The sequence below is a fragment of the Lynx canadensis genome, chromosome B2 (genome assembly GCF_007474595.2).
Source record: "Lynx canadensis isolate LIC74 chromosome B2, mLynCan4.pri.v2, whole genome shotgun sequence".
Classification (NCBI taxonomy): Eukaryota; Metazoa; Chordata; class Mammalia; order Carnivora; family Felidae; genus Lynx; species Lynx canadensis.
In genome coordinates, this window is record NC_044307.1 from 143,367,073 (window position 1) to 143,379,905 (window position 12,833).

Below are 12,833 nucleotides of genomic sequence, written 5' to 3' on the forward strand. Positions count from 1 at the left end.
AACACCCACCAAGCCCAAGGGTGCGGCGCAGTTCCCGGCGCGGCCCCCGCCGGCCCTGTATACCTGCAGTCAGTGCAGCGGCGGGGCCGTGGCGGGGCGGCCCGAGCCTGGCGCCGGGGGTGCTGGAGGTGTGCAGCCCGGCTCGAGCCTGGCCCACGCCGCCAGCACCTCACCCCTGACCTCCCAGTCGTCCTACAGCCTCCTGAGCCCGCCAGACGGCGCCCGCGACCGCGCCGACTACGTTAACTCGGCCTTCACGGAGGACGAGGCGCTGGCCCAGCACTGTCCGGTCGAGAAGCCCCTGAGGCACCCCACGCTGACTGAAGCTGCTGTGGCTGTCAAACGGCCACCCCCTTACCAGTGGGACCCTGTGCTGGGGGAAGACATTTGGGTTCCTCAGGAAAGGACAGCACAGACTGCAGTGCCCAACCCCCTGAAACTGTCTCCTCTGATAGTAGGTCAGAGCCAGCATCTGGACGTGTCCCGAGTGCCCTTCGTCTCCCCGAAGTCTCCCGCCAGCCCTACTGCCACTTTCCAAACAGGCTATGGGATGGGAATGCCGTATCCAGGGAGCTATAACACGTCCCCTCTGCCAGGAGTGCAGACCCCCTGCTCCCCGAAAGATGCCCTGTCCCCGACACAGTTTGCACCCCAGGAGTCCACAGTGGCTCTCCAGCCAGCCTACCCGCCCAGCCTCTCCTACTGCACCTTGCCCCCCATGTATCCGGGAAGCAGCACCTGCTCGAGTTTACAGCTGCCACCTATCGCCTTGCACCCCTGGAATTCCTACAGCCCTTGCCCGCCCGTGCAAAACCCCCAGGGCACTCTGCCCCCCAAGGCACACTTGGTGGTGGAGAAGCCCCTCGTGTCCCCACCGCCCACCGACCTCCAAAGCCACTTGGGTACAGAGGTGATGGTAGAGACCACAGACAACTTCCAAGAAGTCCTTTCCCTGACAGAAAGCCCAGTCCCCCAGCGGTCGGAGAAATTCGGGAAGAAAAACCGGAAGCGCCTGGACAGCCGAGCAGAGGAAGGAAACGTTCAGGCCATTACAGAGGGCAAAGTGAAGAAGGAGGCAAGGACTTTGAGTGACTTTAATTCCCTGATCTCCAGCCCTCGCCTGGGGAGAGAGAAGAAGAAAGTGAAGAGTCAGAAAGACCAACTGAAGTCGAAGAAGTTGAATAAGACGAATGAGTTCCAGGACAGCTCAGAGAGCGAGCCTGAGCTGTTCATCAGTGGTGATGAGCTGATGAACCAGAGCCAGGGCAGCAAGAAGGGCTGGAAGAGCAAGAGGAGTCTGCGGACGGCCAGCGAGCTGGAGGAGTTCAAGTGCCGGAAAGCCAGCGAGAAGGAGGATGGCCGGCTGGGCAGCCAGGGCTTTGTGTACGTCATGGCCAACAAGCAGCCTCTGTGGAACGAAGCCACCCAAGTGTACCAGCTGGACTTTGGGGGGCGCGTGACCCAGGAGTCAGCAAAGAACTTCCAAATCGAGCTAGAGGGGCGGCAGGTAAGAAAGCATGGCCCAGGGCATGGCCCAGATCCCTGCTTTTTGGTCTTGACTGGTCTCTGTGGGTTTTTAAAAACCTGCTAAAGGATAGCAGTGCTTTGGCCTTCCAGGACCCAAATGGGAAATAACGGAAAACAACTGATCCCTCTTAAGCGTGGCCAAGTCTCCGTGACCCACGAGAAAAACTAGCAGGCCCCTGCCCAGCCCCCTGCCCGCTCCCCAAACCTGCTCTGCCAGAGATACTTTCTTTCTTCCAACTTTGGCTTTTTTCTGGCATTTGACACTGTGTTTGCAAAGAACGTGTTCCCATTTCTATTTATTGATTTTTCAGTTTTTCACATCGTGTATTGACCTCTTCCTGAGGAATATGAGGGTTTATTTTCTTCACCCCCACTGCCATATGTACCGACACGTGAACTTCCCCCTTTCCTTAGTTCAATCAGCAGTCATTGGTTATCTCATTATGCCAATATATGTGGTTTATAGCTGAGCCATGTATTATGGCTTAACTGTATTTCCTTTTTTATTACATTGGGATTTTTTCCTAGACCAAATAATTACCCAGTGTTTGTTTATTTCTGTGTATTTATAGTACATCATTCCCTGATTCGGTGGCAGAATGTAAATCTCTTCTCACTACAGTTAAACACATCGGGTGGTTTTTCAGTTCCTCTGCTCCAGCCTGAAATGGTGGCTCTAACCCTGCTGCATAGCTGTTGTTCTGGAACTGCACTTCCTCACCATCCTGGGAGTTCCCTTCACCTCTCATACTTAAATCTCATTTTCATTAATTCACTCAAATATTTATTGAGCCACCTGCTGTGTGCCTGGCAATCCCCTGAGCTGGGAGTCAGCAAACTGTGGCCCACAGACCAGTTGGACCTGCTGCCTCTTTTTATAAATAAAGTTCCATTGGAACGCAGCCATGCCCACCCACTTAAGTATTGTCTAAGGCTGCTTTTGTCCTACGACAGAGAGTTCTGGCAAAGACCCTGTGACCTACAAGGCCTGAAGTATTTATCATCAGCCCTTTACAGAGAGTTTGCCAACGTTGCTCTAAGTGCTGGAACCAGAGCAATGAGGAAAATAGAGAAAATCCCCGTCCTCACATGGAGTTTACCAAAATGGAAGAAAGACCGTAAACAAATGTACTTAAATATTTATATAAGTATTTATATTTATATAATATTTATACATAATTTATGTGTGATATATAATATAATCCTTATAAATATAATATTTATGTAAATATCTGTATATGTATATAAAAAGCTATATAGTCACAGTGTGTGATCACAGCAAGTACTGAAATGACAAAGGAAAGCGAGCTCGAGAGACAGAGCATTGCGGGAAGGCGGTGGACTATGTTTGCCCCTCTCTGACCCGTGACATTTGATAATGACAATTGATGTTTGTCTCAACCTTCTGTTAGCCTGTAGATTCTTCTTCATACTTTTTCTTTCCCCTGTTTCCTTGGTGAGGAAGCCACTTCATTTGACCAGTGAGCTTTCCAGGCTCTGAATTTTTGCTTCATTATCTTCCCATTGTGTGTTTACCAGGTTCCCCCTTTGTTTCCGACAAACCCATAGTTAGCTCAGGAAGTTTGATCAGAGTCCCTCTCTGGGGGGACTGTCTCCTGGACTGCCCTGTCGTCTTCCCTCAGGAGCCACACAGGCGGTTGTGCTATTTCCCACCTTGTTTTCCTTTAATGTCTTTGCTTCTCTGCCCACCTCCCTCCCACCCCCCAGGTGATGCAGTTTGGAAGGATTGATGGCAATGCGTACATTCTGGACTTCCAGTACCCCTTCTCAGCTGTGCAGGCCTTTGCGGTTGCCCTGGCCAACGTGACTCAGCGCCTGAAATGAAGAGGCTGCTACGGGTGGGAAAGAGAGGCAGAGGAGCCTTTTCAGAGAGGTCTGATCGGCGATGCTCGAGGAGTCCCACGGGGCCCCGGGTGCCTGGGGACCAGAAGACAAGAGCAAAACTGGAAGAATCTGTCAGGCCCAGGAGAGGGGACTGACCTCTAATTGTTGTTGTTTGTTTGGGCTTTTATAATCCTTTATTGTTTTTCTTTCTTCTTTCTTTTTAAACAAGAAGAGAATACAGAAGAGTGGTATCTGGAAGCAAAGCGTGCGAGGCACCTGGTGTTCTTTTCGGAAACATAGTTGCCGTGGTAATGTCCTACTGTGTCTGCTTCTGTCACCTGCCAGGACAAGGGGCCCTTCGGAAGGAAGGTAGACTGCCTTCCCGCCTGCTGTTCTTTTAGACTAGGGAGTGTGCATTATTTTCGTTCTCCACAACACCTAGCTTTATTACTCCTCCCTATTGTAACCACTAGTGTGAAAACAAAAGACTTTTAAAAAGAACAACCCCAAATCCGGAAGGTACAGGTTCTCTTAGGGGGCCATTCAGATCACACATACAATGTTACTCCCCCAGAAGTGACTTGATTAACGAAGGGTGTTATGGCAAATGCACTGTGTTTGACTAATAGCAGTAGCCTGTGTCCAGCGGTGCTCTTAACCAGCTCTAAATACAATTCGCTCATGATGATGTAGGAGGAAGGGACGGCAGGTGAGGAAGGAGCTTCTGCGCATGGACACCTGGGTGGTTTACACGGTGGGACTTGAAGCAGTACAAGGGCTGTGCTCCTCTCTGCACGATGTTTATGTTGAAGACTCTGCCAGTTGTATAACGTGTCAGAATTCCGTGGGTTCTGTAACAATCATTCAGTGTGCTTGCCTTCGGGAGAAGGTAAAAGACCAAATGGAAAGATCTGGCACGTGGTGGGGAAGCAACTTTGTCACCTAGTGCACTGGTAAGTCACTAGATACCCACTTACTGAAAAACAACCTACATCCCCTCCCCCATTTTATTGTTTAATCTAGAAAATGTGGCAGACGGCCTTCTCTTTCCCAGTAGATAAGTGTTCCACACTTTCTCATCTGAAAAATGCTGATGATACTCATTTGAAAGCACTCCTTTCCTCTTCTTGGCCACATTAAAGTTCACTTGACTAGAAATATTTTCTAATGGTTTAGAAATGTAACAAAATTTTAAGCAATCGACAGGGTATTGAAAGATAGAGGTATGGTCATCTCTTTGAAAAAAGTAACTAGGAGGGGGAAAAAAGTTCTTTATTAACTGAATAGACTGTTTACTGAGGAGATAAACCACTGGGAACACGTTATTAAAATTACAGTACTTAAGAGAGCTGGTTGATGTCACACACACACACACACACACCCTGGAATATCTTTTCCTGCCTCCTCCTCCTTAGGGGACACTTTGGGCAGCCTTCAGCCCTGATGATAACAAAGCCCAGTTCGTTGTTGTCAGTCACTCGTACCTGTGATGTTGTTTAGGGCAGGAGCACAAGAGCTATGTACTGGCACAGGGCCCTCAATTTGGGTTTTGTTTGGAACAGACAAATGGAAGACACCACAGAAAAGTCTTTTGAAAATAATGTATTTTTACATTCCTTGTTTTGGTTTAAAAACTAGAAAAGAAACTGGCCCGTTCCTTCCCCAGAGCAAGACGAAATCACTCACCATTTTCTCCAGACCTTGAAGGAGCACAGATGAGGACATCTCCCAGCCACCATCAGAGTTTTCCATCTTTTATTTTAAAATATTGAGCCTGATTCTTGGTGGGTAAATTCTTGCAGAAAGAATTTAGCAACGTACTCAAAATTATATAATTCTTTTATAGGTGTTTCTATAGCTTGGTAAGATGTTTCAGTGTTTATATTAGTTGTGCAATAATGGTTATGGCCTATTTCTAAAATAAATTAAATGCAGGTCCCCTGTTTTGTTGTCCAAGAGATAATTATTTATCTTGCTTTAATGGTGTTCTTAGGAATTATTTTGTGGCTATGTACTGGTGAGTTATGCCCATTTTATTTATTTAGAAAAATAGTATGTTTGTAATGAGTTATTTGGTAGCAGTACATTTTGCTGCAAGAAATAAAGAGGATATGATAAAAGGGTTTTTTGCTGGACAATTTGTAACTTTTTCTAATTGGGAAAAAATTCCTGTTCTTTAGAAGTAATTTTTTTTTCCATCCTGTGGTATTGATTATATACAGAGGAGTAGATTTCTTTAAGATGACATATCCTAAAATAATATCGTCCCTTCTTTTGAACGCTTTTAATTAAAAATAAAAGGTGCTATGAAATGAAAAGAGGAGACTAATTAGAAGAGTAGCAGAGGAAGGCATTATTGTCACTAAGTGTCCACTTTCCAGATTCTGATTGGTTTTTTGAGATACAAAGACCAAGAAAAGATATATTTCAGAACTTTTCTTACTAAAAGCAATTATAAGGGGAAGTCCTTGGAATAAAAATACAAAGATATTTGTGAAGAGGAAGTGAATATTTGTAGCAAATAATTGAACTTTCTAAATTCTTGACTCACTCCCCAAAAGGTCTCTTCTGCACATGGAGACACAGGCCTTGTCTTGCGGGTTTAGCATACCCAGGATTCGGCCCCTGAAGATGTAGCAGGGGTCTGGCTCTGTGCTCTGGCCCAGAGGAGGAACCCTGTCCTGCCAGCCACGCTTATGCAGACGTCTGCAGCGTGGGGAAAGTTAAGTCTTTCAGGTTAATGGTGATGGTTTCACTGATTGTAAAAATTGTTTTCATTCAGTCCCAATTTATTAAATACTACTAAAGTCAGTACTTTAAATGGAATTCTACCTACATACTTCGTGCTTATTAATATAGCAATTTATTAATATTAAGTTACCTCATTGAGTCTCTAAATTTAAAAACATTAGCCCAGGCAACTGTATGAAGAATCCATGCCTTTTCCAGGGAAGGAGTGTATTAAGAGACCTAAAAACCGATTTTAAATTTGTTCCGCCTCTAACCTTATCAAACCAAAGGCACAGATTTGGGTACAGTGTATCCACTGAATGTATATTCCAAGAAAAGTTGGTGCCAAGGAAGCAGGAAAATGTGAAGGCTCTAATGGCAGCAGAAGTCAGGATTTTACAGGTTGGTCTTTTCCCCCATGTTCATTGCTCCCTAGTTGAGTGTCCCATGAGGACGTGCAAAACAGCATGCAGTCATCTTGACCCTGGGGTCAAACCTGCTCTGCCACAGAGCTGGAGGGTGACCTTGGGCCTCCATTTGTCCATCTATAAAATGAAAGGAATGACCTGGACGAAATTCTAAAGTGTCCAGCTCTAACAGCCGACGGTTCAAAATGTGACCGTGTCCTCATTCCACTTTACAAGCTTGGAAGGTGTGTTTTGAAATAATTCTTTTTACAGAGAAACATTTCTTTTCCGGCATCAATGAGCTATCTGGTGAATGTAAACCAGTGCGTTTAAAATAATCTTTAGCAGGTTTACCTCTAGAAACAAATGCATTTGAAGTCATGTTCTTGTAAAATTACACCAAAGCATCAATTCCAAGTGAGACAGGATCCTCCCCATGAGTGTGCCCTGCTCAGTGGACACCCTTGTGAACAGCCCTAAAGTAAGTCACCATTTGCCCCCAAAAAGCCATAGTGTGGGTTGAAAAAAGAACAAAGGAGTGTATGCCCGGGCTGGCTTGAGTTCTTGAGTGTGTTCAACCGTGTTACGCTGTCTTCAAGTTGAAAAGGTTTTTTGGAAGGACCCCATCGTGTCCCTGTGCGGGCCATCTATCCCTTGGCCAAGTCTAATTGTGAACAAAGTGAGACAAAGTGTGTCAAAAATGCTTGAGTTCCTGGGATTTTGTAACAACACACAGCTCTGATCTCACCATTTGTGTATTTCCTTAGTTCCGGCTGATAAAACTCTTGAAGGGTTGTGGCTTATTTTGTTTTCATTTCTTTGGCTTTGTGCAATTTTCTTGTAACTTGTACCAATATTTTCTGTTTACAAGTTCTTTTAAAGGGGAGGGGTAGGGTTCTAAGATCTTGTTGTTGTAGATAAATTTTTTTTCGTGTTGTAGAAAAGCATGGGTTATGCGTTTGACTGAAAAAGGCACTGTATTATTTACCAAAGGGGTATTGTTTTTGCATTTGTTAATAAATGCATTATTTTGGTACTGTAAATTTGGACATAATTTCTGAGTTTATTACTACTGGCATTTTCTTTGTCCTTTTTTTTTTTTTTTTAAACTGTAAGTGCACGACGCAGGTGCACAGGTCCCAGACCAAACCAGACCACCAGCATGTTCTTATCCAGACCTTGGGAATAGCGCGCTGCTCTGTGCGTCTCAGTCCCTCCGATGTTGGTTTGTTTTTCAATTTCAGCATCCTGCTTTGTTTTACTTTCCAGGCAAGATTTGTTGAGATTCCCACTTGCATTTTAACGAGCTCACCCTTATTTGCCTTTCTTCTTATGTATTTGTGTATTAGATTGTGTGGGAGGTATTCTAGAAGGCATTAATGGTTTGCATTCAAAATGACGTGGTTTGTCCAAATTATTTTCTGTCTTTATTACTGAGATGGATTAATCTCCTTATTTTTTTCTTGATGATTTGAAATTGTAAAAGTTGTCCAGCTATTGCTTAATAAAATTTTGCAGATCAAAAAAAAAAAAAAATTACTTGTGTGCAGAATCAGGTGTGGGTCTTGAGTCCTCGGAGAAGAAATCACAGCTATCCGTTGATGTGACCCACCAGCCCCACCAGCCAGTTGTTTCTTCAGTCCCTGGGTTACTGCCAGCTTTAAGTGGACACCATGGGGTCCTTTTCATTGTTGCGGTTTTTGAGAGGTCAGAGGCTGTGCTATCTTTTTTTTTTTTTTTTTAATGTTTATTTAATTTGAGAGACAGCACGAGTGGGGGAGGAGCAGAGAGAGAGAGAGAGAACGGGGATCCTAAGCAGGCTCCGCACTGTCAGCGCAGAGCCCAACACAGGGCTCAAACTCACGAACCGTGAGATCGTGACCTGAGCCAGATCAAGAGTCTGATGCTTAACCAACTGAGCTGCCCAGGCACCCCGCTGTGCTGTCTTCTTGATGAGTTTGTTTTTCTTGTTTATTAAAGAGGACCCAATTCAGGATGCATCTGTCATAGCACTACAAGATCAGAGATGTTACACTGACACTTTGTTATTTTGTAGGAAACGATAAAACCAGGTTTTGAGCAATTCCCCTCTCAGTTCTGCTATAACTGTTATTGTTGTCATTCCTGATGAGTTTTACTGCACCTCCCTGCTCTGCCCTGAAGCTCCCTCTGATCTCTCTGAGGGAGGTGGGGACTCGGGGGGTCATAGGATGCTGTTCTGTAAACACGAGTTCACGTGCACATTTGGAGAGCTACCCTTTTGTTTTTTTCAGAAATAAAATAGATGTGATCACTCAGGCTTTAGGAGACCACCAAAACCCACTACCTAACATTCCAATCACGCATTAAATATAAAAATAATCGTAGGACTATAAACCTATGCTTGAAATAGCAGTAGTCATACAAGGCTAAATGACCTGAATTATGTCTAAGAATCAAAATATTTTATTGTGAAAGTTTGTGGGCTTCAAGTTAATATTCACTCTAGCTTCGTTACTTAAACTAGGTAGCAAGGAGGCCTGGTTGAAAGCAAACTCCCTCTTTCCCTCCCCTCAGAAAAACAAGGGACCAAACCCTGGACAGCAAGGCCGTGTCTGGATCTGCGCTAAGGACCCATGCATAGGATTGCCTTCACCACCAGCCCCATGTCAACTTTGGGGCCGTTCGGTGGGGAATCAGTGTCTCTAGAAGTGATTTATTTCTAAGGCCCTGGTAAGAAAATTTAGCAAATCCCTGCAGCTTATTTTGGAAAGGAGCATTCTTCTGTGTTTATCCTTGCATTCAATATTCTTTTCCTGGCCTCGATAAAAGCATAGGGGATCAGTTTAGCTCTCATACCCTAGCCCCAAAAACTCATTGCAGGGGAGAAATGACTGCCTCATGGAGACTGCATCCCACTGTACCAAGAATGCACAGCTAAATCTCCAAATTCCATTATAAAGCGGATATCTTTTGCCTTCCTGTCAGAAGAAAGTTGAAGCACTGAAAGGTTGAAATGACTTCTGGATTCCATTGACAAAAACCAATTATGAAATAGAATCCAAGATTTCTGGGTCACATTAATGAATAGACCTAGTTTATTCCCAGCTTCTACACTGGTGTTTTGTGGTGATTTGCCTGCAATGAGCAATGAGCTACTTACACTTAGTCTTCTGCAAAAAGAGGAGACACCGGTGGGCCGCCCTCACCCATCAGGCGGTGAGCCTGACCTCCCAACAGCTGAGGGTGAGTGCTCATTTTCGAGCTGTCAGTCAGTTGCACACGCAGCTCACAGGCTTGATCACTCACCCGGGCGTCACAAAGGAGCAGGTCTGTGTGGGTTCATTCCTCTACATATCATAGAAACATTCTGCTCAATGCACTAAAGGATATGAAGCCGCCATCCACGCAAAGAACAGGGTTGTTTCTTAAATCTGCTGCAAGGTCCTGTTGAGTTGATAGCTGCGAACAAGAGCAGATGCTTCAGCGCAGAAGCAGGACTCCAGAGGAAGATGGATGTCAGGTGTGAAAAATACTTTTACCTCATCCCTCCCGTTTCCTTTCTCTGGATCTCCTGACTTCATGTCCCTTCCCTCTACAGGGAGTGGCTTCTCTGTGCTTTAGGTGACGTCAAAGCCACCCCTCTCGACAGGTCTCTCCAGTGGGGATGGGAGCCATCAGTGCAGTTTCCAGACTTGTTCCTAGTTCATTGAATGTATTAAACTTCAGCCATCTCTCAGGACAGTGTCAAACACTTTGCAAAGAAAGCACTTTTTGCTGTACGAAATACAGGCTTTTCCCCCAAAGTGATAAAATCAGCAATTCTGATATCCCATTTGCCATTTAGCTTCTGCTCTATTCTGGACACTTTCTGAACAGTGCTTATGCAGCATTTTCTATGCGTGCATGACCTGTCACTCCCTCACCCCCAAACTAGATGGGGGGGAGCTTGGATGATAAAGGCTGGCCCCATAGCAGTATCTCAAACTCCTAATTAGGTTGCCTTCTCAGTCATGCCAGCCACTTTCCACCACCTTCAACCACGAGGGTGTGGAGAGAACCCCATACTTTTTCTCCCTACTTTTCTCCAAAATAGAAGCTGGCCAGTCCTGACAGCATTCCCCATCTTGCAGGGAACCAAGGGTCACCGTGCCTCCTTTTGGTTTGGCCTCCAGCTCATTCAAAATCTGTGGTTTCTCCTTTCTCACGAATTATTAACTCAGTGTCTCCTGCCTTCTCAACTGTCATCTTGAGGGCCTCCTACGAACCACCTATCAAAATCTTGCACTTCACCCAGTAGGGCATGCAGTCCCTGTAATTAAGAGGAGAAATCCCTTAGTCTCTGTTCTTTTGATATCTAGTATCATGAAACCAGGGCTCTACCAGTATTGCATTTTCTTCCCCCCGGCAAAAAGGCAAGCAGCCCAGACATCACAGTACTTGAGATGCAAACACATAGTGGACTCCTGTAAGGAGAAGGGAGTCCTGGAATTGTGGTTTCTTACCAGGGTGAAGTTCGGCAACTTTAAGTCATGAGTGAAAACTTTCCTCTGATGTGAAGAGACAGTCTCCACTCACTCCACTGGAATAACCAGCCCCAACCAAGACTTTATGTCCAGCCGTGTGGAAGAAAGTCTTTCTAGCACCACGTGGTTCATTTGATGACACTGGATCCCAAGCCAGTTGGGAAGGGAGTTTGCTCTAAAAGCTGCATAGCATTTGATTTACTGAACTGTCAGGATCTCTGCCCCATCTTAGGCCATGTGGCATTAGCCTTCCTTCTGTTCCCATCAGTGACACCCCAGTGGGTCTCACTGCTGCTTCCAGAGCGTCCCTCCCGTGGGATGAGCTTAGAAACCTCTCTTCCAGGGCACCTGGGTGGCTCTCTTGGTTCAGTGACTGACTCAATTTCAGCTCAGGTCATGATCTCATGGTTCATGAGATTGAGCCCCGTGTCAGGCTCTGTACTGACAGCCTGCTTAGCATTCTCTCTCTCTCCCTCTCTTCTCTCTTCCCCTCCCCTACTCACCCTCTCTCTCTCACTCTCTCAAAATAAATAAATAAACTTAAAAAAAACTTCTATTTTCCAACACTCATACTCACAGCAGGTGATGAACTCCTGGGAGGTTTAGAGAGAGTGGGTGCGACAGACTTCTGAGGGAGATCGGCCAAGTTTCTCCATAAGCAGTTCCCAGATGGTGATGTCCCCAGGAAACCATTAGACCACACCACATTCCAAAGACCTGCTTGGTTCCTGGCCTGTGGCTCACTGGGTGGATTTGGCCCCCAGCAGCCAGAAGCCATGAAGGTGAAGCTCCTAGTCCTGACGAGACCCTGCAGCCACGCTGCCTCCCTTGCTGATTGAGACAGTGGCGTGGGGGTGCTGGCTCCACTAACTCAGCTATCTTGGTTCCTAATGTGTTTTTTATGGTGTGGCTCTCTTGAGATTGTACTTGAAAAATGCAGTTTATCATTCTGGAATGAAGAACGAGTAAGCTTGTATTCAAACACATCACTTATGAAAACCAGCCAGATTGGTACAGATGAGTGTGTCTGTACCAAAAGACTTTTATATGGAGTCTGGTACTCTTTTATTTTCTCAGTACACTGTAGAGATACAGCTAAAAATAATTTAATGAGCTAAGGTCCTATATCTAAATGATACAACCCAAGAGTGCATGGCTGCATGTGTAGAACCCAAAAATAAAGCAAAGGTAAAAATGATCCCAACAGCCCGACTCCATAATAACAGCAAGAGCTGCAAACCACTGTGATAAAGTTTGCACTTGTGATGTCTCAAATCCCTCTTCTTCAACCCTTTGCAGGGAGGTTTGGTCCCAGTTTGGAGGTAGGGAAGTCTGAGGTAGAAAATCCTAAGTGACTTTGCTCAGAGCCAGGCAAGGTTGAAAGAGCCAGGAGCAAATCTGAAAACAGCCAAAAACCACAGGTCCTCTTGGAAAGGCCTTCTGTGAGCTTTATAAATGATGGAACGAGTGCTTACTCCCAGCGAGTGGAAGCCAGCACATCGCGTGGAAACCTGCCCTTCCAGGAAAATGAATGCCACACCAGGACCCAGGACAAGACTGTGTACTGTCCTGGACGGGTGCTCTCAGTTCCCTTTCTTCTTTGCAGTCAGTTTTCCGTGAGGGATGTGATGCTCCAAAGACATGTACCCATCTTGTCCGGACCCATGATTTGGACATCAGGTCATCCTAGAGGAAGTAAAAAGAAACTTCATCAAAACTTTAAAAAAGGCCAAATTTCCAGTTCACCTGACTTTTCATCAGACACCCTGAGCAGCCAGCAAGAAAGACCTGCCTGGACATGGAGGAAAATGATATGGGG

General features: G+C 45.6%; 1 protein-coding gene across 1 annotated transcript in view; it reads left to right on the forward strand.

The window, feature by feature from the left end:
• Window positions 1–8,045, forward strand: part of TULP4 (TUB like protein 4) — a 242,614-nt gene extending 234,569 nt beyond the window's left edge. Inside the window, 2 exon segments of the mRNA XM_030316699.1 lie at window positions 2–1,507; window positions 3,256–8,045. Of these exon segments, the coding sequence (XP_030172559.1) occupies window positions 2–1,507; window positions 3,256–3,372 (1,623 nt within the window). The 3' untranslated portion in view covers window positions 3,373–8,045.
• Window positions 8,046–12,833: the final 4,788 nt, after the last annotated feature.